The 27,908-nt window shown below is 42.0% G+C and overlaps 1 protein-coding gene across 8 annotated transcripts in view; it reads left to right on the top strand.

Annotated features, from left to right (window-relative positions):
* DOCK3 (dedicator of cytokinesis 3) overlaps positions 1-27,908 on the top strand; it is a 185,848-nt gene that overhangs the window by 15,750 nt on the left and 142,190 nt on the right. For all 8 annotated transcript variants that reach the window (XM_048956982.1, XM_048956981.1, XM_048956985.1 and 5 more), the window contains exons 2-5: positions 1,348-1,431; positions 9,692-9,732; positions 11,889-11,944; positions 14,630-14,726. In XM_048956982.1, coding sequence (XP_048812939.1) covers positions 1,348-1,431; positions 9,692-9,732; positions 11,889-11,944; positions 14,630-14,726 — 278 coding nt within the window. The remainder of the gene's footprint in view (positions 1-1,347; positions 1,432-9,691; positions 9,733-11,888; positions 11,945-14,629; positions 14,727-27,908) is intronic.

Here is a 27,908-nt window from a genome sequence, read left to right as displayed (position 1 = left end):
GGCTCTGAGTGGAGAGCACCCTGAATCCTGCAGAGCTCACGCTGCATCAATGCAGTACAGCCCTGACGAGGTTTTCTTTGTTGCCAGTAGAAATATCTAATAAATAAACAGTTTCCTTTTATGAATTAACAAATCTATTAGAATGATTTCTTATAGGCCTAAATATGTGCAAGTCATTATTCCCCATTAAGAAAAAAGATAATAATCAGCATTTAAAGGTCACTTATGTGGATTGCGGGAGGGGCAAGGAGAAGTTGCCAGAGCTCTGATGGTGGCCTGCTGGTGAACCATTAGGCAGCTGCTGGGAGAAGCACGAGGTGATTTTCATTGATTGAAGACTACAGTTGTGAATTCTTGGTGGGTGAGTTCTCCATTACTGCAGGATGGGTCCAGTTGCTGCATTGCTTGGCTTTCTGGTTAGCTGCTGGCAGTCTGCACAAAGCAGCTCCAGGGATTCAGTGTCTTTGATACAAAAAGGCATTCAGGGTGGAGATGAACTGCAGCACCATCATCACAGTGAGACATTTCAACTGCAGCTGAGCGCTTCTATTTCAAGGGGAGCATTCTCTTGCACTGGGAAAGGCTGATGCTCACTGCAGGTTGTGGTCTCAGCCCTTGGGTTCCCAGCAGCGGCGCTGTGCTGTGTGCAGGTGCAGCTGGTCCATGGGCGCTGGGCCTCTGTGCTTAGGGCAAAGGGCTTGGGTGGCTGCGCTATGGCTGTGCCTGTGTGAGTTCGTGTGGGCAGACATGGGAGTGGGGAATGAATCATGGCTTTTAAATTTGTGCTTAAAATTGAGTTAATTAAATTACCTTGGAAAATGTTTCAGAAGTTTAGCGTGGCAGTTCTTGAAAAATACAGATTCTGTTGTATTCTTCAGGGTATCCAGTTCAGCATCATAGTACGCGTCAGTGTAGGATTTTCCTAGTATATTAGCTGCACAAATGTTAATTGCAGTGGTTGCAACTTGAAGGAAATTGATTGCAGCACTTCATTATTTTCTTTGAAGTTAGGACTGTGTGTTCTGATGCGTTGTGTAGAGTAAGAAGTGAGACAAGGAAGGTTTTGTGTCTAGTATGAATTTGGAGTTGGTGATTGAAATGATCGAGACTTGCTTGATGCAGAAGTCTGATAAAAAACGCAGCTTTTATGTCACTGCTGAGCTTAACTTGTGATAAGGGCTGAAATGAAGGTATGTGATGCGGAGAAGTTGGCTGACAGGTTTTCTGGGCAGCTGTGTAATAGCTATTTTTATGTAGGGAATGAGCTGAAGTGCTATGCTTAGAAGGAAAATTCATGCTCAGGTTGAACCCTCATATGTCTCTCTCTCTTTTTTCCCCACCCTTTAGTGATATGCAGCTTCCGAGGAGCTGTGCCTCAAGGCTTGGTCCTGGAGCTGGGGGAGACTGTGCAGATCCTGGAGAAATGTGAAGGTAAGTGTGGTGCCTAGGAGGCAATCCTATTTGCTATGTAAGAATGTAAAAATATTTTAATACGGCAGATTTTAGTACGTTGCTCGGGAATAATAATGCATCAAATCAAAGCACTTGGATAAAGAACTAGCCTGACCCACTTTTTGTAGGAAAGGCTGAGTGCTTCTGGCACTAATCCAGTCTGATAGGGGGTCAGTGTGTTTTAAGTTAACCATCTGTCCAGAAAATCTTGAACCCTGACCTGATTGTTGTGTTGTAATTGGGTCTTGCAAGAAATTTTCATCACAAAGTGTAGTCTGTGGTTTTTTTTAGCTGTATTTTCTAAATGTTGCTGTTACGTGTTTCAATGAAGCGTACCGACGTTTATTGCTTAGGAGTATCTGAACACACAAAAAACATTAGGTGTGAAATAGAGGGATGCAATTTAGTAGCAGTACTGGAAATAAACTAGAGAATAGAGATTTAGAGAGAAGAGCATGCTTCGTCCCACGTTTTGTTCCTGAAGGAGAATGCCACTGTTGACATTACAGCTATAACTACGGTTCTTGTGTGTGAATAAACTGCACTTCCCAATCCCTTGCTTGTATTCCTGGGGCTAATCTGGCTGAAGTTGTTGCATTTAAAAGAGAACGCTTTTTATCCTAACATTCAGAGTAAGCAAGTGGTATAAAACATATTTATTGAGAGAGAGGCTGACAATGTACAGTATGGGGATGTTTCTCTGTAGTCTCAGATTGAATGATATAACCTTAATCCTGAAGCATTTAAAAACAAATTCAGAACCCAGATTCATAAATCTGAATTCCAAATTCACATTCCACAAAACTGTGGTTTTGTTTTTGTGTTTGTTCAGTTTACTTTCCTATTTCATCTTCAGTGCTAGAGCACCTATATAAACCTCCTGCCTGGTTGTCAGATGACTGCTTTTTTTTTTTTTCTCTCATGCCTAAAACTGTCTTTTGCTCTTGAGGTTTTCCTCATGCATTCAGGGGTTTTGTTTGTTTAGCTGCTGAGTGAGCTCTTCTGTGAAAAAGTAAGCGAATATTTGTGAGTCTTAGGAAAGTGGTGGCTTCCTCACCTATGCCTATAAAGCTTTGAATGAGTTTTGCAGTTCAGTGTTGATGCTTAATCCATTGAGAAGCATGTTGTAAACAATACATCTGGTTTGCACATGCAAATTGATAATATTTTATTTAAAAACAGAGTGGTGCAATGGGCCAAGCTTTGTTCAGACAGTGGTGTTGATTGCGGTTGCTTTACCAGGTCTTGTGAACACCGCAAGCTCAGGAAAAGATACTTGAAAAGAATAGTAGAACTCTAAGGGAAAACAGTGATATTGTTGAAAGCAGGCATGATGTTTTCAAACAATTTCCCCTAAACTTCCAAAATTGTGGGAAAACTTCCAAAACTGAGGGAAAAAAAGGTATCCAAAGGAGCAGCTTGCTTACAGGAAAGCAAAAGGATAATCCAGTCCATCTCTTCACAGTGTTACAGTAATTGGGCTCTGTGTTTTATCTTTGCCAGTAGTTTTGAAGACAGTTCCTCAAAGGCAGTGTCAGTCTTCAGATCGTTGTGGAAGGAAAGACCCTGTGTATGGTAGTATGCATTCTGCTGTGTGGAGGAGGCTTTAGTGCACTTGTGTTGTTTGTTTTTTAAGCATGCTATCCTGTCTTTTTTTTTTTTTTTCCTCTCCTTCAAGGAGCTTTTGGCACGGACTTTATATACCTAAGAAAGATATGTTAATTTTGCTACATCTGGAACTGCACAACATGGAACTCCTCTATCATTTCAGTAATGCCATCCCTGAGCATCAGCAAACACTTCTGGGCTGTGCAAGGACTGAGTATGGGTTTCCCATGGAGGCTGTGAATCCCTCAGAGCTATGGGCACAGGGCTAGACAGCTTCTCTGGGCAGCCCTGTGGAGTGTGGGTGGCACCAAGTGAGCTCTGGAACCCCCAGTCAGCCTGAGCCACTGCTTAACAGCATCCTTGGTTAGAGTGAATTGTACTATTTCTTATGCTCTGCATTAATTGCTGGGGATTCTTTTGAACGGAGTGGGTAAATTGATGTTAACTCATGCAAATGAGTGTTGAAAAGATTGACATGCACACAGGTATGCTAGTGACATGGAGAAGGATTTCTGAGACTTGCTGAAGAGTTCCAGCATAGATAAAAAGCAGTGTTACCTGTGCTTCTGAACATATGTATTTCTAATGATAATGAGCTACTGAATAACTGTTACAGCAAGGACTATGTCATAGCGACTGGTGTAGAAAGCAGTTGTTGCATTTTGAACACACTGAATGGAAGAGAGAATTTCCTATGTTCTTGTGTAGCTCTGCAGCTGAGCCTTGTGTGTATTTGCAGGGCAGAGGAACAGATGTGCTCGCATGCGCACACATACGGGTCTGTATGTGTGTATGTGCATGCATGTGTGTGCAGTGGAGTTTAAGGCTAATAACACTGACAGTAATGAATGTTAACTGATAACACACGAGCAAATCCTTTCTTTTACATTGTAGTTGTGTGACTTTTTAAGAACTGCATGGTTTAATTTCTGTGTTAGTAGCAGTGTTGATAAGCCCTATGTGTAATGTAGTTAGCATCCAGCAGTGACAGTGTGGCCAAATGAAGGCTTTTGGTGTGTGGGACACCTGCGAGTTAGCATTGGTTGGTTTGTTTTGCAGTTCTGAGAACTCTGTGCCTGAGAGCGGTGTCTGTGCTGTGCTTCCAAGCCTCCAGTGAGGTGGCCGTTTTCCTCTGCCTTTTGTTTGTCTGGAGAGCAGAATTCACCTGGACCCACACAGCTGCTATGGAAAATATTGCCCGACTACTTTGAAGAGCAGGGATGGCTTCTGGATGGCTGCCTCTGTGGCTGAGGCCAAGATGAAATGCTGACATCCAGCTGTGCTGCTGTGGCCCTGCTGTCACAGGCTGGGTGGGAGTTGGGAGCTGCTCCATCTGTCACAGCAGGCTGCTCTGGGCAGCGGGTGCCTTTGGTCAGGCAGCTCTCACTGCTCATTGCTGCCAGCCCTCCTCTAGGTCACTGCCTAGTGCGAGGTGCACACAGCCTGCAAGCAGCTTACGTGCAGATTAACTGGTAGCAGCAACTATTGATTGACCAGCGTGTACAAAAGGTAGCTGTCCTGCAGGTCCGGGGGTTACTCATAAGGCTGGAAAGACTTATTCATCTAAAATTCAGAATAAGAAGCTAAGATGCATTTATGTATTAAATACGTAATCTACTAGATCTATAAGATCCACAATATGCATAATTTAATTATAATTTCATAATGGAATGGAAGCTAAACACAGTTCAAGTGCTAGTTATCAGCTGTACAGCCATCACAGTGCTAGCTACCAAGCAATTTCATAATCTGATTGTTAAATGTAATCATCAAATTAAGTATTCAAGAAAATAGTTATCCTGTCATAATAGAGTATTTTTTGTACAGTTGTTGTAAAGAAATCAGTTTTTTTTCAAGTAAATTCTTATTTTGAGGTTTAAGAGGACAGGCATAAGGTGATGCTGGAGGTTTTTGTGTAGCTGAAAGGGATCTGCAGGAAGTCACAACATTGCCTTTCTGATATTGTGCCCTCATAGCTTGAAGTTGTGCTCATTGAAACGTTCTTTTTTCTTAAACACAGAATTCTGAGTAGACTATTAAAGAGGCTATTCTGCCTTTTAAAGAAGAAATGTGTTGGGATTGATAACTTGGAAAAATTACTGAAGTAGTTAGGTGGTGGAGCAGCACACTGTAACTAAACAAGCTGCAGCATTTGCATCTCAGTTTCTGAGTATTTTTCAGACCATGAAATTGTGTTTTCACATTTAGCTTTCCTAGGACAGGTGCCTACCTCCAAGTGTGTGCAACTCTTACTTTGTTTTGTGGATTTATTTCTTGGAAATCCGTTCCTGCTTCCCACTACTTCCAGTGGTTTCTCAGAGAAGAACAATTGCTCCAACAGTTTGCTTTTCTTGCAGTTATGGAGATAGTGAAGGAAACCTGCCCGTGGCAAATGGCTCCTCAGCCTAAGCTGTCTTTGGAGACCTACCTCCAAGTGTGTGCAACTCTTACTTTGTTTTGTGGATTTATTTCTTGGAAATCCGTTCCTGCTTCCCACTACTTCCAGTGGTTTCTCAGAGAAGAACAATTGCTCCAACAGTTTGCTTTTCTTGCAGTTATGGAGATAGTGAAGGAAACCTGCCCGTGGCAAATGGCTCCTCAGCCTAAGCTGTCTTTGGAGACCAGCTGTTTTTTAGCATGGTAGCTGCTCCCTTTTGCGTGTGATTTCTGCAAATTTAAAATCAGGTCTCCCTTTGAAGAAAGCTCAGAACCACTGATGAGCACTGAGCTGTAGTGAAGGGAGTAGATGGGTCTTATCTGGGTCTGACTTTCCTTTGTTGTGCCCCTTTGTTGGTATTTTCCGGTTAACAAGAGTGCATCTGTTCAATTCCTTGTGCTCATTTGCATGTTTTAATTGTAGTAATTGCAGTGTGAGACTTTCATTTTTCCTTGCTTAAGTTTGAGGGTGGTTTTCCTAGTATCATGGCATCTCTATGTTTTGGAAAATTTTAGCTAAAAGCTTTCAGCATTTTATCCTAAAATTGAGGGCTTCAGTGGTTTCACAAAACGTCTTTTTTTCTGGACTTGTCTCCTCAACAGAGATAAACAAGATCAGATGAAAGGCACTATCCAGTACTTATCAATCCTTTTGAAGCTGTGCAATTAGTAGAATAAAAGGCTGCTTCCTAACTTAAACAAGTCGATAAATCCCAACAGCTTGTCATCCCCACAGATTAAATTGTGGTTTGTTTTCATTGGATGCTTATGATCTGGAATCATGAAGTACAGCTTCTGGCCAAAAATTACAAAGATTTAGCAGAGAAGCCTAATAATGCAGTATATGCTTACCAGATTTTTAGTGGAACTGTATGTGGTAATATACTTTAACCAACTGTTTTGCATTCTGCCACGCTGATGATATCTGTACAGTGCATAACACGTTGATATAATCCCTGTGGGGTTCAAAGTTTCGTTTCTTCATTTATCACCTGACACGTGGAGCTCCTGCCCTGTAGGCGGTGGTACCACTGCACGTTGCTGACCCCAGCTGGGAAGCATGTGTGCTTGTGTCCAGCTGCTGTGGTGCCTGTGGCTCTACGGGATGGCATGTTGCTGAGACTGTATGTTAGCTGTCCGTGTTCTCAGGCAGCGTTATAAAATGCGTCCTGTGACTACTGTGGCGTGTGATCTAGTAGCAAACTGTGATGTGTTTTATTAGCATTGGGACCCAACAGAGCTTATGATGCAAAAACCATTTTGTCTTTGTCACTCATTGCTGCATCTGATCAGACAGCTCATTTCTCTAATGCCAGGCTGCTGCCAGTTGGAGAGCGTGAGGGAGGACCTGAGTGCGGGCTTCACCTGCAGCACTGGCAGCAGCTTGTGCTGTGTGTTGCTCTTCTTTCAGTGACACAAATCAGTGTAGTTCTGTAGCAGTGTACAACGCTGCTTTCCATCAGCAGGTGAGGGGTGAGAGCAGCTATGTTGGGCACTTGTGTGATGTCCAGGCTTGTTATGCTGGGTGTGGAGTTTGTTAGTTTGCAAAGTGTTCTGATCACTTCAGGCAAACATGGTTGTTTCAGACTGGTGAATGTTAAAGACATGCATCCTGGGCCTTGCTTTGTACAAATGCTAGTCTTTCTGTTCTGGATGCAAGATCAGGAAGCTTTTGATAGGTGGAAGTAAAAGACAGGCTTTTCCTAAGTGCTCCTCTGCTCAGGGTTGTCTCCAGTGTAAAACAGGCAGTGCTTCCATCTCTAGTTAGCCCCAAAAGCAGTTGTGATTTGTTTCCTGGGGCAGGGAGCCGGGCTCCCGTTGCTCACAGATGCTCCTGCAAACCTGAACTCTCCCATTCTCAGCCTCTCCTGGCAGCCTTGGACATGTTTCCTTAGAGCTGTAAGCAGGGAAGATGTTTGAAGAAAGAAGTTATCTCTGGAGTTTGTTTTTCTTACGCTCTGAAGCCAGTGCTACTTTACTCATCCTCACTATTTGAGCTTTTTTTTTTTCCCCCCTGAAAAACAGATGCGTATCATGTTGGAATCCTTTTTCTGCTCTTGGGTACTGGAAAGGGACCGGCTTTTTCCATTCAACAGACTTCTTGCTGTTTAGCTGGAGATCTGAAAAGGGTTGTGAGGCGACTATCAGAAGGAATATTGTTTTGTTCAATCCATTGTCAAGGAAGGATCAAAAACCATTGGTAACTCTTCTTATCTCTCAGCTGATAACATTGAGTTGAGCACATCTGCTCAGTCTATTCTGAGTCCTTTGAATTAGAACTGCACTATTGCTGTGACTTCTGAGTGAGACACATTTTTGTGAAAACTGCTTTTCAGTCCTTTTCTATGAATATGCAGGTTTCTGAAATTCCTGCGCTGTGAATTTCTATATGGACGTGTCCTTGTTCTATCCTCCTTCAGAGGTTTGGCTGAATTGCAGGTTCGGAGGAGCTGAGCAGAGCATAATGCTTCTTATGGCTGGAAAAGCCCTGCAGGCAAAGGGAAGAGCAGTGATTTGCACATGCTACCAAGTGCATTCTTCTTTAGCTTTTATTACTGCCTCCAGGTCACCTACATTGTGACTGTACATGCAGGCAGTGAGGCTTGCAATAAACTTTATAACCAAATAACAGTCTCAGTGTGCAGGTGGAATGGCATCATGGTGTGCTTTTCCTGTTATTTTTTTTCCCGTTTTATTATCATACAAGTGGTTCTTCCTGCAGCTCTTGGAGGGAGTTTGCTACATGCAGAGGGCAGAGCTGCAGAGCAGCCTACTTTTCACTTTTCTTTTTATCACGCATCGTTTCATTGTCTTGAGAAAATCAGTTATAAAGCACCATTTTTTTTCCCTGACTTTGATATTTCTCCTTCAAAATGCTACATGTAGGCTTTAGTTCGGGTGCTCTGCTTCCTTTATCTCCAGCACTGTGTGGCCTGGTGTAGCAGAGTCTGTAGAAAAGCAAAGATGGAACAGGACTTTAAGATACAGCAGCTAGTCCAGAGCACAGCGCTGTGGGTATATGATCCATTCTGTTTTCTTTGCTGCACTTGAGTTCAGCTTTGTGCATACTGAGAACTAACAGCTCGAGGTGTTTATAATCAGTTTGGTTAAGAAACTGGGGAATTCCTGCACCAACACTTTGTTGGGGTGACAGAGTGGGGAAGAAAGGAAGCACCAGTGCTGTGCAAGTGTTGCTCTATTCTCAGCACGGTTTTAGCCACCAATCCAGAGTGTAGCACCATGCACGCTGCTGTGAACGGTGTTGCCCGCATCCAAGCCCCACACCCTGTACAGGGCTTCATTCATTCAAAACCAGTTGGAGTGACCTGCTTGCTTTTCCCTGGGCTGGCCACTGAGTCAGGCAGCTTGAGTCTGTTTTGAGCTGCTGGAAAAGAAGATGGGGAAGCAGTGTGTCTGTCCATGAAGCACAGCCTTTCTCTGTAGAAAACCTACATCCTCTAACTCAGGTGTTACGTGCTAATGTCATCTGTCCTCAGATTTCATGGTTAAACTGGATGGTGTTTTTAGAGCTTTTTAATTTTTTTTCCAGATGAACCCTTGTGCTGCAGTGACATTAATTCCACCTGTGTAAAATGGAAGTAATTGGGTTCTTCTGTTTGACTGGTAGCTTTGGCTCTTACTCTTGATGTATTGTCCTGTCTGGGGCTGTTATCTGATGGGGGATGCAAGAACAGTAATTGGATTTGTGAAATGAGATCCTGAAGTCTTTTCTCCAGGCATGCATAAGACCAGACACATCTGAAGGATTTATATTTGTTTAAACAATGTTAGAAATGTACGGTAATGGCTTTTCCTGTCTGTAAAAGAGCAGGTTTTTGGAGCCTGCGTTTTTCATGAAGGTAAATACTAGGAGGAGACTCCTGTGCCAGTACATGGGAAAAACAATGGCAGTTTGTGCACTGAGCACATCTTTAGGAGTAGCTGATGATTGTTAGTGAAGTGACCAGGTAATACTAAGCTGCTTTTATTCCTGATGGAAGAAATAGGAGCATTCCACGTCCCTAATTGCTTGTCGTTGTTGCAGAGCCAAACAGAAAAACATCTTAAAGTCTGACCTGTGGTTTGAGGGTGGTTTTTGAGATGATCTCAGTGATTGCGTTATTTCTGGTCAGCTTGCTTCTCTGTAACATAAACAATGCCAGAATGTAATGTAAGGTGTTTTCTCTGGTTTTAGGGTGGTACAGAGGTGTTTCCATTAAGAAGCCCAATGTGAAGGTAAGTCTTTCAATGTACTGGTAGAGTGTCTCTGCTTTGCTGTTGCAACCATATTAACTGTTACCTTACCCAAGGTTGTGCTTACCTTTCACTTCTCCATGTGATGAGATTAGATTTATTTCCTAGATGTAGAGAACAGTATTTGTTACCCCCCAAAATCAGGAATCTTCCCAGTATGTACCATTAAATCTTTCTAATACCTGTAAGTCTCATCCAGTTGGATCATTTCCACGTGACTCCTCCTAGAGGGAGGCTGATCTTATGCTGCTTAATGAAGCTCATTTAATTATTTGCGTTGTCAGTTTAGGGTAATTATGGAAAAGTGTCTGATGAAGAAGGGTGCTTTGTTTCAGACTTTTACCATTTAACTACTGCATTTGGTTATTTTCCAGTTATACCCATTTTGTTTCTTGAACGTTTTTGGCTGTCCTGATGAGTGCATGTGTATTTACGTAAATGTATGTGTCAGGGCACATAAATAGTTTTCTCCTTCATTGGCTTCTGGTATAAATACAGCTTGTATTTAAAAAGAAAAGAGCATCGGATTCCTCATGTTTCAGACTACTTTTTTTCCTCTTGTTACTGGAAATGTTTGCATGATTGAAGTTCTCTCCATGGAACACTGTGCTTGTTGTGCTCTCCATGTGCTTGTTTTGTGTGCACTGCTACCTCTTCTGCTTGAGTATCTGCTCAGTTTTGGTCCGAGAGCCCTTCAAACCTTCCTTGGTTTCTTAGGTAACAGCACAGGATCACAGAAGTACAAAGCATGGATAGGAAGGAACCAGACAAGAAACTGAAGTAGCATTTTTTCCCCCCAGATTTTTGGAGGGCTGAAAGCATTTACTGCTTTTTCTCATTAAGCTGTTATTGTTTGCTTTAATTCTGCAGTGTCCATCTCGCCTATCAAAAGGGAGGATTTTTCCTTAACGTTTTGAATACAATTTTCTTAATATTCCTTTCAAAACCCTCATCATGCTGAAAAAATGTCTTCCTGGATTATTACACAGTGTTGTTCTAAAAATGTAAAGCTCACATTTGATTACGGAAATGATTGTGAATGACTGACTGCTGTTCTTCACCTGCAGATTAATGGTGCTGATGTAGTTTCCCCACTGGGGTGCATGTCCTTACAAACCAGCTGAGGCTGCTCCGAGCATTTGGGGCTTTGGTTTTTTTTTTTCTTTTTTTTACAGAGATGATGGAGTACAATGACGATTTTGGTTTAAATTATCCATTTTCTCTGTTTCATCTCATGAGAGCTTGATAAACTTGATAGCACGGGTAGAGTTAGAGCCCATCTGTCGTGGGAGCAGCAAAAGGCAAACACCTGGAGCTGTGCTGGGTGGGCTTGGGCAGTTCTTTGCTAGGAGGAGGATAGCCTGGGGTATGCAGGTAATGGAATACTTGTTTGCTCAGTGGGAGACTGGGATAAGGACTAAACACAAATTGGATGGTGGATGTTTTCTTTTGTTGCTTTTTTTTTTTTTTTTTTTTTTTTTTTTTTTTTTTAAGTCTAGGCCCTTTTGTCTTAAGGTAATGTGGCATGCTGAAGGGAAGGCCTGGAAGTGGGGCTGATGTCATGCTGGGAGCTGCACAACAGGCACTGGTGCTGGCTAGCTTACATCTCTGCAGTCAGTGTCCCTGGTTGTTACTGCTCTTCCTCATTCCTTCTGCTGACTGCAAGCTGCTCATTCCTCAGAGTTCTTTCTACTTGTCACACCTCATGTCTGCTTGCTCATTACCTGTTAGCACGCTGCTGGGCTTGCATGCTTTTTGCAGCATGAAGAAAATTTGCTAAATGTAGATCCCTTATTTTGATCCCTTGTCCATTCCTTGTCCATTCCAAGGCAACAGCGTGTAGGCTTAGCATGAGACTTCTCATTTGGTCATAGTTGGCTTACCCACTGTTTTTATGCCAGAGGACATTTCACGTGGAACAGTGCTTCTGAACACTTTGGAAGCTTTGTGGGATGAAAATTACTTGTCCAGTTTGAATGTTGACTTGAGTCTGTGGCAGTGTTTTTGACACAGTGATGGGGGAGGATGTTAATGTGTATACTGGCAATTGCATGCATATATAAATAATGGTACAAATGTATTAATGCTGCAAACTGCAAGTGTTGCCTTTCTAACTTACAGGCTTTTCTCTCTTGCAGGGGATTTTTCCTGCAAACTATATTCACTTGAAAAAGGCAGTTGTCAGTAACAGAGGGTGAGTGGTTTTCCTTCTTTTAAGAAACTGCAGTTTCTCTTTTAGAAGGGAATCTAAGAAATTGTTACTAAAATGTATAGTGCTTTTTGTACACTGTAGTTTGTGTTTATAATGTCCTGAAATTGAAACATTATTCCGCAGAGCTGTGTTATAAATTCCTTGATTTTCTTCTTGTTTTTAACACAGCAGGAAGCAGTTCTGTTATTTACTCCTGCTCCCTTTTCATAAAATCAATACTTCAGAGGTGCTGCCTGATATGCACCTATTGTAAAGAATTCTATTTATATTTTTAATTTCTTGTTGCTCCTCACTGGCAGAATTCTATATTCCATTCTGTTTGTTAGGGAGGCACTGGCACGTAGGCAGCTGATGTCATTTCTGAACAGATTTTCATCCTTATATAGCTGACAAGGTAACTGTGTTACTTTGGAACTTTTCGAGAACATCCAACCCCCATACCTCAGCCCAAAGAATGACTCAGGTGTGCTCTGCTGAATTGTCTTTTACCTTCAGGGCAGCAGAAGGGCTGATTAGGCATAGGGTTAGTTTAGTCAGTGTGAATAGCAGAGCTGATGACGTGATGGCAGAGTTCTTAGCGCAGTTTCCAGCGAGGTTAACTGATGCTCCTGCATGCTCAGAGCTGCTCTTACCTACATTTTCTACATTAGGACTGTTGTGAGGAGAATTAGAGGTGCAGCATTTCAGATGGTCGCCCCAAGTGGAAGATGAAACGGGGAAGATAAAACTAAAAGATGGCATTTAGTGAAGTTCCTGCAGAAAAAGGTGTGACTTCTGATGGTCTTGCATTGTGTGGTTAATTCTCAAATGGGCTGAGTAAACCTTTTAAGGGCAGCAGTAGTACTGATGCTTCATAACTTAAGAGTGTAGTGAAACACATAGTTGTGCGCAGTGACTGCTCCTGATGTGTACTCTCCTTGTGGGAAAGAACAGTTTCCCACAATTTATCAAATTACTAGTGGTTGAAGTTAATTCACAGTTTGTGAAGGGCAACCAACTCAGGATATTTGCATTCTCAATAGGACAATTTTATTTTTTAAAACTAAGTATCTGAAGATTGGTTTACAATACAGCAGAACATAGTTGGAAAATAATCTGATTCTGACTCAGAGATCGTAGTCGTTAGTCATGCATTGGTAAAAAGAAATGAATACAATTCTGCCCTGTATTTAAGGCTACATTCCAAGAACTAGTATGAACATTTGTATAATAATAAAGCATACTATAATATATATAATAAATTAAAAAATATATATATAATAAATACTATTATATATATAATAAAGCATACTATTCTTAAGTGTTGTGCTTCAGATCACAAGCATATTCTGTAGAGATGTGTTAAAACATGAATAGAGATTTCCTAGTCTTTCACTTTGTCCACATATGAAGAAGTGCAGCTGTGGAGTAGGGCACAATCTCAGATGCTAGGTGTTAGGTTTTGAATGGGAAGGGTGAAGTCATTGGCATAATTATAGAAAAATCTGTCTTGCTGTCCTGGGGCTTTCCAGTTCCAGCTTTAATGGGTTGAATGCATACCTAATATGGCCTCAGCAGGTTTCTAAGATATCAAATATATATATTTTGAAATAATACAAGATTTACTTATGTCATTAATGTGAATGTGTTTTTAGTAGCTTGGAAATGAAGTATTGGAACTTAGTTCTCTACTCCAGAGATACCCAGTAACGTACGGTGACTAAAAATCGTAGAATCATGGATTAACTTAATTTAGAAAAGACCTTTTAGGTCACTGAATCTAGCCACCAACCTGAACTACCAAATCTTGGCGCTAAACCTTATCCCTTAGCACCATGTCCACGCATCTCTTAAATACCTTCAGGCACGAGGAATGCACTGCTGCCCTTGTCAGCCCATTCCAGTGCTTGACCACCTTCCCTGTGCAGATGTTATTCCTAACATCCAATCCAAACCTACCCTGGCACAATGTGGGCTGTTGAATTCATCCTGCTTACCACTAACTGTCTGTAATATCACTCAACATGAAGGGCAAGTCAGGTACTCCTGGCTCAGATAGCATATTGTATAATAATATTTATGTTAATTATCACATTTGTAGATCTTAGTGTAATGAAAGAAGGGAGTGCAGTGCTTCTCTTCTGATTGGTAAAGAAGACCTTGGCTGTGAAGGGATGAGTTCTGTTATTTTGGCTAGAGGATGGCCTGGTTGGGTTCCCCTGAAATCCAGTAGTGAAGAAGCCTTCTGGCTGGGGAAGGCTGTAAATGGTAGATCTTCTGGGTGTTTGATGTACTGGCAGGGTGTCATATGAGGGAGGAAAGTGTCGGACTGGATTAGACAGAACACAAGTGGAAGGGCCCCACTTACAGACAGAGTAATTTAACGTGCTATAATAACGAGAAGTGTTTTCACTGACCTCGATCAGAATGATTTGAATATTGAACACATAAGTAGAAAATGCTTCATGAAAGCAAACTTTTGGGAATGTCATGGAGGAACAATTGATAGGAGACTGGAGTTGCTTGAGTGTTACAACAGGCAAGATGTTACTCTTAAAACGTTTTTCTTTAGGTTGAGAGCTCATTTTTCTTTAGGTTGAGAGTGTTCTACAAATGACTATGCTGGTACTTATTTCCTTATACCTTTTCCAGAGTACCTCTCCTAATTTTTGTCCTCTTCTTGTCTAGGCAATATGAAACAGTTGTGCCACTTGAAGATTCTGTTGTGACTGAGGTCACAGCAACACTACAGGAATGGGCTGTGCTCTGGAAACAGCTGTATGTGGTAAGAACTCTTCTCATTGCATAGCATTTTTCAAATACCTCGAATGAGAGCTATGTTGCATGCTTCCCAGCCCATTAGGAAAAAAACATGAAATACAAATTTTTAGATCTCCTTTTTGTCTGGTGGGGGGAGTGGCTAACTGTAGAAGCCCTGGTAATGTGAGATTCACATTGGAAACTTCGGCAGTTTTGAAATTTTGCCTTCAAATCCCAAACCTTCCTTGTTTAAATTGATAAGAAATTCTTAAGAAATGTTCTTAAGATAAGAAATGCGTTTAGTAACACCAAAATGGAAGACCTCTGCAAGTCCCCTCAAAGAATTACTCAGCACAGATTGTATTTGTTTTGGTGTCTGGGGTTTAATAGACGAAGAACTCAAACAGAAGCCTTTCCATATTGTTGTTCCTTCCAATATTAAAAGTGAAATAAAAATAAACACTCTTACTCATAATTTTCAGTTGCTGACAGACAATGTCACCTAGCTCTGCTTTCATTATAATCCTACTATATTTTTTTAAATGGCCAAATCCTATAGAACGGCAAATAAGAAACCTGCATATTTGAAAATATTTTTTTCCGTTTTATTTATTTACAGTTTTTTTTCTTAATAATTATAAGCTGTAACTATTGAGTTAGGACCAAGAACTGTAGGTAGTTGATGCATGAAATTCTTTTCTTTAAAGAAATACCTCTATGTAAACCTTGCTTAAGTTAAGCCTGAAGTGCTGTTAGTGAGATACTTGGGAAATATAGGCAGAAAAGATGGGTCCAGTGTAGCACAATGAGCCTCATTCCTTTCTCCCTTCAAAAAGCAATCAAGTCTATTATGAAATCAGCTTTCCTTGTGTTGCTTCCAATTCTTCTCTGATGGCACATGCAATATACAATCTTCTTAGTACTGCTGTTACATCATCTAGCACTCCTTGTTTTTTCCATTCCAGATACTCCGTTGCTGTATGTTTCTATAAGGTAGATTTTTCTCTCTCCCCAGTGTCTTATGAAGAAGGCAACAGTAGTATGGCAATAGTATTGCAGCTGTGAAAGGAGAATTATTTTACTTAGAAATGAGTTGAACTTCCATTCTACTAATCTGTTTCTTTTTGATTGTTATAGCTACGTTTTGAGGAGAGGGAGTAAGAAAGCTCTAGCTATAAACTTTAATGTTTCTATTTCTGGGACTGCTTTCTATTCTAGCTCATTACACACAATGTTATTGTATTCTTAAATAACAGGGGAAAAGATTTACTGGTTTCATGTAATTTGGGAAGCAGGCGTCAGCTTCAAAAAAGAAGTTGGCAAAGCTTCAGAGTGGGGGGAAAAATATTTTGCTTTTTCCCTCTGGAGTACTACAAAAAGTAGTATAGAAATGATGACAAAATCATTTAGGTTAGAAGGGACCTCCTCATGCCGTCCCACTGGCTGCTCACGTAGGGTCAGGCAGAGCAGGTTGCCCACAATGGGGTCCTGTCAGGTTTTGATCCTCTTTGTGACAGAGACTCTAGCACTTCTCTGGGCATTGCCGTCGGTGTTTGACCACCTTCACAATAAGAAGTAATGTTTTCTTATGTTCAGCACTGCTGATGTGGCAGTGTAGCTTTCCTGACATGAAGGAACAGTCTCTGCTGTTGTTAGGGGGGTGACCGAAACGTGTCCTATTCAGAAACTGTCCTGAAGGCTGTGGAGTTGTAGAGGATGCACAAATGGATGTGGCAGTGCGGGTGTGCTGTTTGGTTAGAAATTGAACAGTAAGGTCACATGGTGAAGTGTGTTAAAGAGACTAAAGAGAAATACTTGTTTAGTGTTGGGTCAGCATCAGCAGAAATTTTTATTAAACCCGCGTTGAAATATGAATCATTTAAGAAACCTAATTAGTGTTATTCATCATGCTGCTGTGCCTTGTCAGCTTAGTAGAAAAGTTCTAAGGTGTAGAGAAAGTTAAAATGCTGGTTGGTAGCGCAGATGTTTTCAGTAGGTCAGTACCTATAAATGGCAGCAGTGGGCACCTCTGCAGTGCAGTACTGCTACGTAACAGACAGCTGCCAAACAACATGCAGAGCATCTCTTCGTAGCTCTGGATGGGCTGAGCTGTTCATCTTGTGTTTTGGCAGGCTTCATGCTTGAATTATGGTTTGGAGGACGAGTTTATTTCAGTACAAAATTCCAAAAACCTTCTTTGGTCTTGCAGTTGGGGTGCGTTGTAAGGTTTCTGCCTGCCTCTCAAATAACAGACTTGGGAATTGCAGTGTCTAGGAAGCCTGGAGCAACTGCCTGAAAAGAGGTGCTCTGCGGTTCCAAGACAAAAGAGCTGAGCTGAAAGAAGCTGGGGGAAGAGGAGAAAGCTAACGAAGGGGAAAGTAAAGTAAAGCTCAGGTTTGAGAAACCATTGTAGAAAATCAAGTCTCATAAAGCCTTCCTCACATCTCTCTGACCACAGAGTCCATGCTCTTACCAGGAAGAAATTCTGGGAAAGCTCAAATAGCTTTCAGTTAGGAGCTGTGCAGTACTTCTGGTTTGCAGACTATAAAATATGTATTGGAAAGATGGGCCTGAGTACCACACAGTGTTGTGATAGTCTTACAGTTTCTGCTGTCAATGTGAAAGTTGAATAATCGTGTTACTAGAACTAGAAGCTGACTGTAGAGAAAAAGGCATTTATGTGCAATGAGTTCTTAAGGGAAGGTTGTGCTTAGAAAGAATTTGAAGCAAGACGGTGTATGGTGGCGTTCTCTGTGCTTTGTAGTATCGTAATCCAATTACTCAGAGCATCTGTCTATAAGTGCTAAAAAAGCAATATGATTTCTGAAAATACAGGAGATTTCTCTCCATCTGGAAAGGTATAGAGATATTTATATGCTATAAAAGCCAGGAGAAAATTTTTTCAAGGTCTTTAGTAATTTATACTGAATGTTTTTTGTAACAGTAGTGGTAATCTGGTTAAACGGTATGCTCATCTAACAGTACTTGGGATAATCTGTAATAGATAGTAAATATTTAATATTTCTAAAAGTAAATGCTTGTTTAGTTTTGAGATTAAACCAAAAAAAAAAAAAAATTTCTTTTTTTCTGTTTGAATAAGTAGTCTGAGTGCAGATGTTGTGTCCTGGTAGTGGAAAAGAAAGTTTTCCTTCTGACGTGCATGTCTGCGGGGTTTGCAGATGAGCATGGGATCAGTAGGTGTTGGTAACTTCTTTCTGTCCTGAAGGTCACCGTTCTGTGTCACATACTGACATTGGAGTTTTCTACTTCCACTGCTGTTATGTGAAGTTTCTGGGGAGGAGTTAACAAGAACTAAATGTTTTAACTGCATGCTATGTAAACTTCGTTTACTGTGTGGCTTATAACATGGGTAGAGTTTCTGATAACAGATGCCCAAATGTGCATGTGAGCATATGTGTATATTGTCACTGCATATCACACTGCTTTTATCTGGCGTTATTCTTTAGCCTGGCTCATAAACTCTGAGTTCTTGGAGATTAATTTGGACAACATAACTTCTTCCTTCTCTGGGAAGCCTAAGAAATTTAAAAGAAGGTTCTATTTGTCCCTTTTTAGTATTACAAAAGCACATAAGAAGTTGCCAGAGATTCCCTTCTCTGATATTGCACTTTGTAATGTACTGGGAGAGAAAGTAAAAATAGAGTTATTATTTGTGCTATGTTGGGAAACTGAGCTTATTCTTGTGAGTGCTCCAAAGAGATGGAACAGGGCAGAAAAAGGAAACAAAACAAAGTCTTCAGGGGAGACTTTTGAAGGTGCAGGGCTGGATAGAGATGCACAGTTGTGTTTGTTGTGGTGATGTGCATGTGTGTAGCTGTCAGGCAGTTGCCCAGACCAGTATATGACTTCCATAGAGAGAAAAATAATACCAAGAAGGTGGTGGATAACTTTCTCTTACCCTGTAGATGTTGGTCAGATCTGTTATTTTATACTACTTCTAAATAAAGGATCTGTAAGTTCTTCGTCAGCTTTAGTTAATTAGGTCAAACAAGACTCTTGTGAGTTCTTAAGTCAGCTTAAGAGATCACTGTAACTCACAGGTGGAGCACAGCAGCTATTTTAGCAGTAAAAAAATTCCTCAGAGTTTTAAGATGTGATGGGGGGATGATTTCTGTTGAAATAGCAGATTACTGCGGAGAGACCAAATGTAACTGCCCAATTTAGAATTTGGTCAGATCAATAAATGTAATTTGCTACTTCTCTGCAGAAAGAGCAGAGGGAAGAGTGTGGAATGCGATCTAATCCACTGGGAACAGGTGGAATTCTTTGCCAGCTGAGTTTGAATCCTTTTAAATCTTCTGAAGCTCCTGTTTAGTGTAAAAGTGGGCAAAAGGACGTGGTGCAGTTGGAGCTGGTCTGGGTGTTTATTGTAAGGCTTCCCTGGCTACTGCAGAGTGGCATTAGTTCAGAACTGGCATTTTAAAACAAATGTCCTTTACTGAATCACTGGTGTAGTTTTTAACCTTGTATTGGAGTGTTTTGAGACATTTTTAATTAGTGAGGTGGCATTTACTTCAAAACTGGTGAAACCATAGAAGTGATGTTTAAAAAATAAACAAAACAAAAAACACAGCACCACAAAAAAACAGAAAAGAAAAAACAACCACAAACCATGCAGTGCCTGACTACTACTTCAAAACATCTCCTGTGAAGGTGCAGGGTGGAAATACAGTGCTGATGATATTTCACACACAGTTCTTTGCAGTTAGACTCGTGGAAAGGTACAATATCTGGTCACCTTTCCTCTTTCTGAGCCAGTTTCGAGGTTACCTGCAGACAGGAAGCTCCTTTACATGGTTCTTCAACTGCTGTGAAAAGAATGCTTGAAAGAGTCCTGGAAAGTTGCTTGGCCCGGGTTGATGCTAACAGAAAACTGGAAGTCATCCCTAGTCCTGTGTTCTGTTATTCGATGGCATTATGGAAGTGTTTTATGTTTTTCGTGGTTACAGTGAAGGGTGGATCTTCATGGAGTGCCCAGTAACTTGGCCATGAGTGCAAGTGGCACCTATACAGTCTTGTAAGTGCTGTGCTGAACATGGAAGAAGCAAAGAATAATTATTTCCACTTTGGCGCCTACTTTATCAGTTTCTCAGAGTGTGCTGAGAAAATGTCTAATTGTTTAGCAATTAGCTTTTAGCTTATTTGCTGTTTGATTACTGGAAAATACTTAAACATTTTCCTGATTGGGTGTGAAAGATGTGCAGAATGATTTGGAGCATGATGAGCACTTCAGTGCTGTGTGCCTAAGGTGGATATCTTTATAATTTGGTATGTTTGGTCATGGAAGGGGAAGCTGGAGATGAAGTGTCATGGTGTGTTTTATGTCACTCTGCTCAGTACCTCAGACATTTTTGTACCTTAAATTGTAGAGGTTTGCACTGCTAAAGACGTTGATTTTGGAAAGTTGGGTGGAGTCCTTCTCACACTTTGTTCAAATGAGAATTGCATTTACTTTATTATGTATAATTTTTTGAAGATCTTCAGTAAATGTCATTAATTCTGCATTTTGTCTTTGGTGGAACTCAGGCCTCAGGTAGAATCTGCATTTACCATTTATTGGGTCACTGCCATAAAATGCAGTCAATTTCAGTACATCTGTTCTTTAGCACCAGCTTGCTGAAGTTCCATTGAAGTGCTTTGTAATTTGAGTTTATAAAGGATTCCTGTAATTATTCTTTCTATTCTCTACTTTTAAGAAAATTAATTCTGTCGGTTCCTTATAGTGATTTGTGGAAGAGCTCTGAAGGATTAAAGTAGTCATAAAATTTGAGGAAAATAAGATTAGTTTGTAAACATGTCTTACATCATTAATATTTGAAAAACTGCAATAGTTGGGTTAAAATCCACTCACCTCTGAAGGTCACATAATTTATGGGAAGCTTGATTTAAGGGACAGTACAACGAGCAGCAGTATATTCAGCATGTTTCGCTTTTCATTTATGTCCACATATGGATTCACATATAGATACAGTAATGTTTGGCTGTTTAATAAATAACAAAAGGCTGACTATAAAACAGAACTCACAAAAAGTCTTATCGCATTGTATGGGAGGAACGCATGCTTTGAGTTGCCATGGAGACGGATAGATTTTAATAGATTTTTAAAATAAAATCAGTTAGGTACAAGCCACTTTCTGGTGTCCTTGACAAGTCTTACAGTGACAAACTGCACATGGTGTTCTTGTAATTTCTTTCTTGCTTTGTAAAAGAAGCATTTTTTAGTCATTAATGTGGGATATCGTCACGTGCTCTTTTATTTTGGAAAATAGAATAGCTGCCTTTCCTAATGCTGAAATTCATAGCAAATTGCCTTTTTTTTGTTGTTGTTGTTCCATTTAAATTTTTAAAATGCAAGCTAGTTTGTGGCTAACAAAGAGCTTTGTCCTTTTGGAACAACACGCAGTCTGCCATATGCTGCAAACAACAGTACCCATATAAAGTATGTGTGCAATGTTGGAAGATAGGAATTTGAGTTTATTGAATGTTGGCTCAACATTAGGTGAGAACAGACAATCAGCAGGGAAACAAGAAATTGCTGAGGAAAAGCAGTGGCTGACTTGCAGATGCTTTCAATTCATTGCTTTTGTGCTATAAACAAAGTGAACGCTGTATTACATTAGACCATGGAAAGAAGGTTTCACTACAAAAATCCAATCAGGAATGGAGGTTGTTCATCCACAGCAGGAGGCTCACCCGCGTTGTTCTCAGTATGGTGTTAAGACAGAACCAGTTTTTGAAAGAAACAGAAGTGCTAGTGTAGTTTGATTGCAGGCTTCCAGAGGTGTATTGAAGAAAGATGGTAGTTCGGGTTTTGTTTTCTTTTTAAGAACAGAGAACGAGAGCAGGGAGGAAAACCTGGGTAAGGGAAACTGGCAGTCTAGCCTTCTTGAGTGAGCCAGCGAGCTTGTATGTGTGCCTGGAGCTCGGGAGGACAAAGATGGATTGTCCCTGGTGGGTTTTTGTCAGAACTGAAAAGACGGCTTGTTGGAGTTCATTTAATAGAGGACAGATTTTATTTTATTTTTGTTCATTAGAAAAGCAAAGAATATCTGTGTTTTTGGCAGCCTGTCCTGTGCTGCTGTCCGTGTGGTGTCGAGAAGTGCCCTTCACCCTTATCCTGATTTGTGTTACTTCCTGTTTCTATCCCTAAGTATTGCAGAGGAAGGAGTAGCTAACAAGTAATGTTTGTTATTGTTACTATTTTAATGTTTTTTATATTAAAATATAAGTTCTCTAAACAATGTGTAGCAAGAAGTTTAATAGGTGGGAGGTGTGTAAAAGCTGTATGAAAAACCACAGCCTCCCAAGGGCTCTAGCTGCAGTGGTGAGCAGCTAGCACTTGGCATGCCAGCTTTGATTACTCACTGCACTGTTGCTTTTGGCTGGGCAGCAGATAGTTCCTGGTTATCCTCGTGTCCTCCTAAACAAACAAAAAAAAAGCACCATAACTGAAAAACTCAGTGGTAAGTCTGGCAAGTGGCTAGATACTGATTTTTGCATAAGATATTGAGGTCAAATTAAGACATTCAGTGTGATTGTTGAAGACTTCAGTATTCTCTCTTTACTTTCCAGCTACATGATTGTATGCTGTAGAGACAATTGGTAAATAACAAAAACTCTTTGCAATGTGTAAGTAGGCTTCCAAAAGCAAGCATTCAAGGACCAGGGGAATGCCTCTGGTCTCAGTTCAGGCTGCTTTTTCTTTAAGAGCTGTGGTAAGACCTTTGGTTTTGTAGTCATTTGCTATATGGTATGTGGTAATGAGGCTGCAGTCCCCCCCATTCCATCATATGCTGAAACTGTTGTATGGTGAACAGTAATTGTTAACAAAGGCCTCCAGAAAGAGGGAGAGCTGTGCTCGAAAAAACAAAGAAAACGTGGTGCTCCCTGAGGTTGGGGCGATCTTCCATGAAGACATTAGGGAAGATAACATCAGTTATTAGTGGATACTTTCTACTTAAATCTCTCAGTAAAGCCAAGATGATAATAGATGGTATCTCTGATCTTGCATGTATGTTTGCAAAGCTGTTGTAGGTTGAAGCACTTGGATGCTGAATGTTATGTAGAACTCCTTAGAATAGGTTCAGTTAGTTTGCAGTGCTTTCAGCCACAGACGGTAAAGAAAATCCCAATAGATGTAATGAAGGGAGCATATAAACAGGAGGAGGAATGAGTGTCTATGTGGATTGATAGTGGTAGGAAAAGAGGGAATGATTTTAAACTGCAGCGGGAGGTTTATGTTGGATATGAAGAGGAAGTTTTTCACTCAGAGGGTGGTGAGGCACTGGAACAGCTTGCCCAAGGAGGCTGTGGATGCCCCATCCCTGCAGGCATTCAAGGTCAGGCTGGATGTGGCTCTGGGCAGCCTGGTCTGCTGATTGGCGACCTGCACGCAGCAGGAGGTTGGAACTGGATGAGCACTGTGGGCTTTTTCAACCCAGGCCATTCTATGATCTATTTGTAAAGCTGTAACACCTGCATCATTTCAGTTTTTTTTCATATGTGTGCGTGAAGTGGCTCAGTTTTCTCTTTCGGATCAGCCTCACGGTCTTATCCAGCCTCAGACATTTCCTTGGAGGTTGTGAAAGAAGGGCGTCATCAGCTGGGCTTAATTTTCTCTTTCCTGGAGTCGGTTGAGGACAACTTCCTGGTCCAGTTAACAGATAGACCAACCCGAGCTGAAGCCTGACTTAACTTGGTGCTCATCAATGCAGATGAGGGCATCAGAGCAGTTGAGATAGGAGGTGGCCTGCAGTGCCTGTGCCTTGGTGGAGTTTGTGACCTGGACGAATGCACGCTTGGCAAGATGGAGTCAGGACCCTGAGCTTCAGGAGAGCAAACTTGTGTCTGCTCAAGGAACTGCTGAGTGGGATCCCCTGGGAAAGTGTTCTTAAGGGCATGGGCACAGAGCAGAGCTGGCAGCTCCTCAGGGCGCCCCTCAGAGAGCCCAATGGCTCTGCACCCCCCAGCAGAAGCAGTCGAGCAGGGGAGGCAGGCGGCTGACATGGCTGTGCAAGGACGTGCAGCTTACACTGAGGGAAAAGAGGGAAACGCACAGAAAGTGTAAGTAGGGATGTGTAGCCTGGGACGAATGCAGGGCTGTTGTGCGTGTGTGCAGAGATAGGATTAGGAAAGCCAAGGCGCAGAAGGAGCTGAACTCAGGGAGGGATGTGAAAGATAACAAGGAGGGGTTCTACAGGAACATGGGCAGGAGGAGACGGGCCAAGGAGAGCGTTCCCCTCTGGTGAAAGGGAATGGGTTCATTATGAGTCATTGGTAAGGCTGTAACACCTGCATCATTTCAAATGTCTTTTGTGTGTGTGTGTCTCAAATGAACTCTCAAAACTTAGGTGTTACTTTAGAAAGCTCTGCCTAATGACCCAGTGTCACTTTGAATATTCAGATTTGTATTCCCACCATTTGGTTTGCAAGAGCTAAAAACGCCATTAATAGGCTTCAGAAATAGCTGGGGTGGTGACAAGGACAATGGCCTGGGTTACTGTTCTTGCAGCTGCCACAAGCTTCCCCTGCTCCAGGTGACAATGACTGATAGTCACATTGCACTGCCAGTACCTGTCTGTGTTAGGCTCAGTATTAGACACAACATGCCTCAGCTGCTCTTGCAAATTGGCTTCATGTGCCTGTACGCAAAATGCATTCTCCCATCAACAGAAGACCACACAACTTCAGTTCAAATAGAATGTATCAACTGTTATTAACTGATATGAAGTGCAAATATAACATATTCTTAATAATATAATAATCTTAATACTCATACATAATCTTAATAGTCTATTCAAATATAACATAACTCTTGTTAACTTATACAAAGTTCAAATACCTATCTATCTCTATGTAAGCAAATTTCCCCTAATCAGCAGCTCCTTAGAAACTGCACCAACAACGAGCTGCTCAAAGATTTCCCTTCCAGCTGCTCAGTTCTGCAGGTGACTCAGTGGCAGCTTCTGTTGGCTGGAAGAGTCCCAACAACCGCAGCAACTCCTCTTGTTTTGCCACTGGATTCAGCCTGCCACCGGATTGCAACAGGAGGTCTTCCATTCCTGGCTTTCATTTTCTCCTCCTCATTCGCCTTGCTCCTATATACAGCCTTGGACGTTTTGCAGGCGGTTGTAAAAGAAGGTCGTCATCTGTCGAGCTCAGTTTTCTCTTTCGCATCAGCCTCACGGTCTCATCCAGCCTCTGACGTTTCCTTGGAGGTGAAAGAAGGACGTCATCAGCTGGGCTTAATTTTCTCTTTCGCCTTAGCCTCACAGTCTCATCCAGCCTCTGACGTTTTGCAGGAGGCTCCCAGTTCAGATGGGACTTTGGTGGTTTTCTCTTGGTGGGGAGCTGAAGCACAGGCATCCTTCAACGCTCACCAGCCCAACTCCCAACAGCCAGCAGGCCTGAACTGTTACTGCATGTGTTGTGTTCCAAGAACCCATGGCAACGGGCGGCGTGGTCTCCTGACATCATCACCTGCTGACTGTGACCGTTCAGCACTTCTCAGAGCATCCCACCACCTGCTCCTCCACTCCAAACTCCAACAGCTTCTCTAGGTGGAGCCAGTGGCTGACAGTGCTGCAGGTGCCCCTCAGGAGCAGGTAGACATAGCTGGGCACTGCTCTCTCCTGAGCCAGCAACCATTCTCCAGCGTGGCTCTCAGCCAGCTCTCTCCACACACTATTACTTTTCTTTGCAATAAAAGCAAAGATTATGTTTGGCTTTACATTTACCCCTAAAAAGAAATGTACTGCTTTGGGAACAAATGCATTGGATGATCCTGAAAGTCAATTCTGAAAATAAATGAATTTATAACACCTCAATAACTTACGAAAGAAAGAACCATTTTTTGTTAAGCGCCTGTTGGTAATACCTCCAGAGCTGATGTGTTTTGATGAGATTCAGTACATTTTACAGAAAAATTTCTGCTGAAATAATGGGAGCATAAATCAAATGTAGGATTATACAGTTCCCAGCTTGCTGGTCCGTATGCCTGCTGTTGTGTGTCGATGCCTTCCAGTAGATCCCAGCCCTTGTGTTGGATGGTGGATGTGGGCACTCAGCAGATGCCGAGGGGCCGGGCTGGCTGTGGTGCGGGGACACCGCCAGCCGTCTTCTGGGAGGGAGGGTGGGTAAGTAATACCTCTGCTTCCAAAGAAACTTAATTTTCATTCCAAAGCCTTATCTGTAGTCCACTCTTTTGCTGACGATCTTGTTGTCAGCAGTGAAGACAGTATGCACGTGTCTGTTCTCACAAGGTTTTCTAGAGCTAATAAAACTGTAAATTTTTTCTTCCCACTCTGCAGAGGTGTGTGAATTTTGCAGCACCCTGAGCTGAAATGAATTCCCATACTTTTGGAACTTGCTGTGCCTCAAGTTCTTTATATGAAATTTTTTCGGTAAAATGGCTGTAGTCAAAATTCAAAGAATTTTTCATAGCAGGGGAGGTAGTGATATTTTTTATATTCTTTGTCATTCCAGAGTTAGCTCTTTAATCTAAATTCGATCACAGTTGATGGGGCAGATTTCAATGTGCATGGTTATTCTTCAGATACGTATGTCCTTAAAGGTGTGGGGGAAGTTGTGACTGGTTGGTCTTTGTTGAGTATTCAGAACTGTCGCTGAGATTGTGTCCTTTCAAGGAGGAATGGGAGCTGTTATTTAATGCCTTTTGGGGCCTTTGAGGCTGCTGGAAGAGGCAGATTGTCCCTTTCTTGTTCCCTCCCACTCGGTGCCCAACTGGCACGCCATGCTGCCTGGCAGCAGTGGGTTTCTCTAGGCAGTGAGTGGCCGTGCCTTCCAGCACTGCTGCTGGGCCACAGCTTTGGCTTCTGGCTGCTGGATCCAGTGGTTCGTGCCTTTGTGTGAATTAGTTACATAGATGGTAATCAGTACAAGGAAGACAGAGAGCTGCTGGAGAGGGTCCAGAGGAGCCACAAAGACGATCAGAGGGCTGCAGCAGCTCCCGTACAAAGACAGTCTGAGGGAGCTGGGCTCATTGAGCCTGGAGAAGAGAAGCTGCAGGGTGATCTTATTGCATCCTGGAACGGGAGCCTACAAACAGGAGGGGAATCAACTCTTGGAAAGGGTAGTTAACTGCAGAACAAGGGGAAATGGTTTGAAGTTGAAGGAGGGAAGATTTGGGTTGGATGTCAGGGGGAAGTTCTTTGTTCTGAGTGCGGTGAGGTGCTGGAACAGCTGCTCAGAGAGGCTGTGGATGCCCCGTCCATCCCTGGAGGTGTTCAAGGCCAGGCTGGATGGGGCCCTGGGCAGCCTGGGCTGGTATGAAATGGGGATGTTGGTGGTACTGTATGTGGCAGGGGGTTGGAGGAAGTGGATATGGTGTGTTGAGGTTTGCATTACTTCTTTTCAGGCAGGAGAGTTATGTGGGAGAGCTTTTTAGGTGTCTTTCTCTAGTGATGTCTTGGTGATCCTATGCTGATCCTTAGACCCTTGAAAGATATTCTTTGTGGTTTCTGATGACTTTTACTTGTCAAGGATGACAGTTTACTTACATATAAGCCATGGAGAAGACTGACGTTCAGTACATTTCATGGCTTATTTATGTTTGAAACACTGTAGAGAAGGGCAGATAGTTTGGCTATTGTTGAGAAGGTGGTGGGCAGAAAACACTCAGATAGTGTGAGAGGTGTGAGGGTGAGTCATAGCATCCTAGAATGGCCTGGGTTGAAAAGGAGCACAATGCTCATCCAGTCCCAACCCCCTCCTGTGTGCAGGTCGCCAACCAGCAGACCAGGCTGCCCAGAGCCACATCCAGCCTGGCCTTGAATGCCTGCCGGGACGGGGCATCCTTGGCTGCTGAATCTGTAGCATACATGAGGATGTTGCATTGACAGCAGTGCTGTGTTTCAGTCAGGAAACAATGCTGAGCTGCTGCTTGACTGTTATTTATTAGCTGGAGTTTTTTAGCCATTATGCCTGAAGCATATCACAATATCTTTCTTTTGTCTCTCATTTTTGTCTCTCCTTTCTCATTTCAAAATGAGAATTTTGGTCTGTGGAGCGTGCTGCTTCGTTGTAAGCACTAGTGAAAGTACCCAGCTTCCACTGCAGGAGATGTCCCTGTTTAAAACAGGTGGAAAAAAAAATGTATTCGACACCAACAGAAATGCTTTGGCTTTTGCTTTTTGTAATAATGAAATTCCCTATGCAGGAAAACTTA

The sequence above is a fragment of the Lagopus muta genome, chromosome 11, assembly GCF_023343835.1.
Source record: "Lagopus muta isolate bLagMut1 chromosome 11, bLagMut1 primary, whole genome shotgun sequence".
In the NCBI taxonomy this organism is placed as follows: domain Eukaryota; kingdom Metazoa; phylum Chordata; class Aves; order Galliformes; family Phasianidae; genus Lagopus; species Lagopus muta.
The sequence above is the reverse complement of the archived record's forward strand: the minus strand, read 5'-3'. Positions and strand labels throughout refer to the sequence as shown.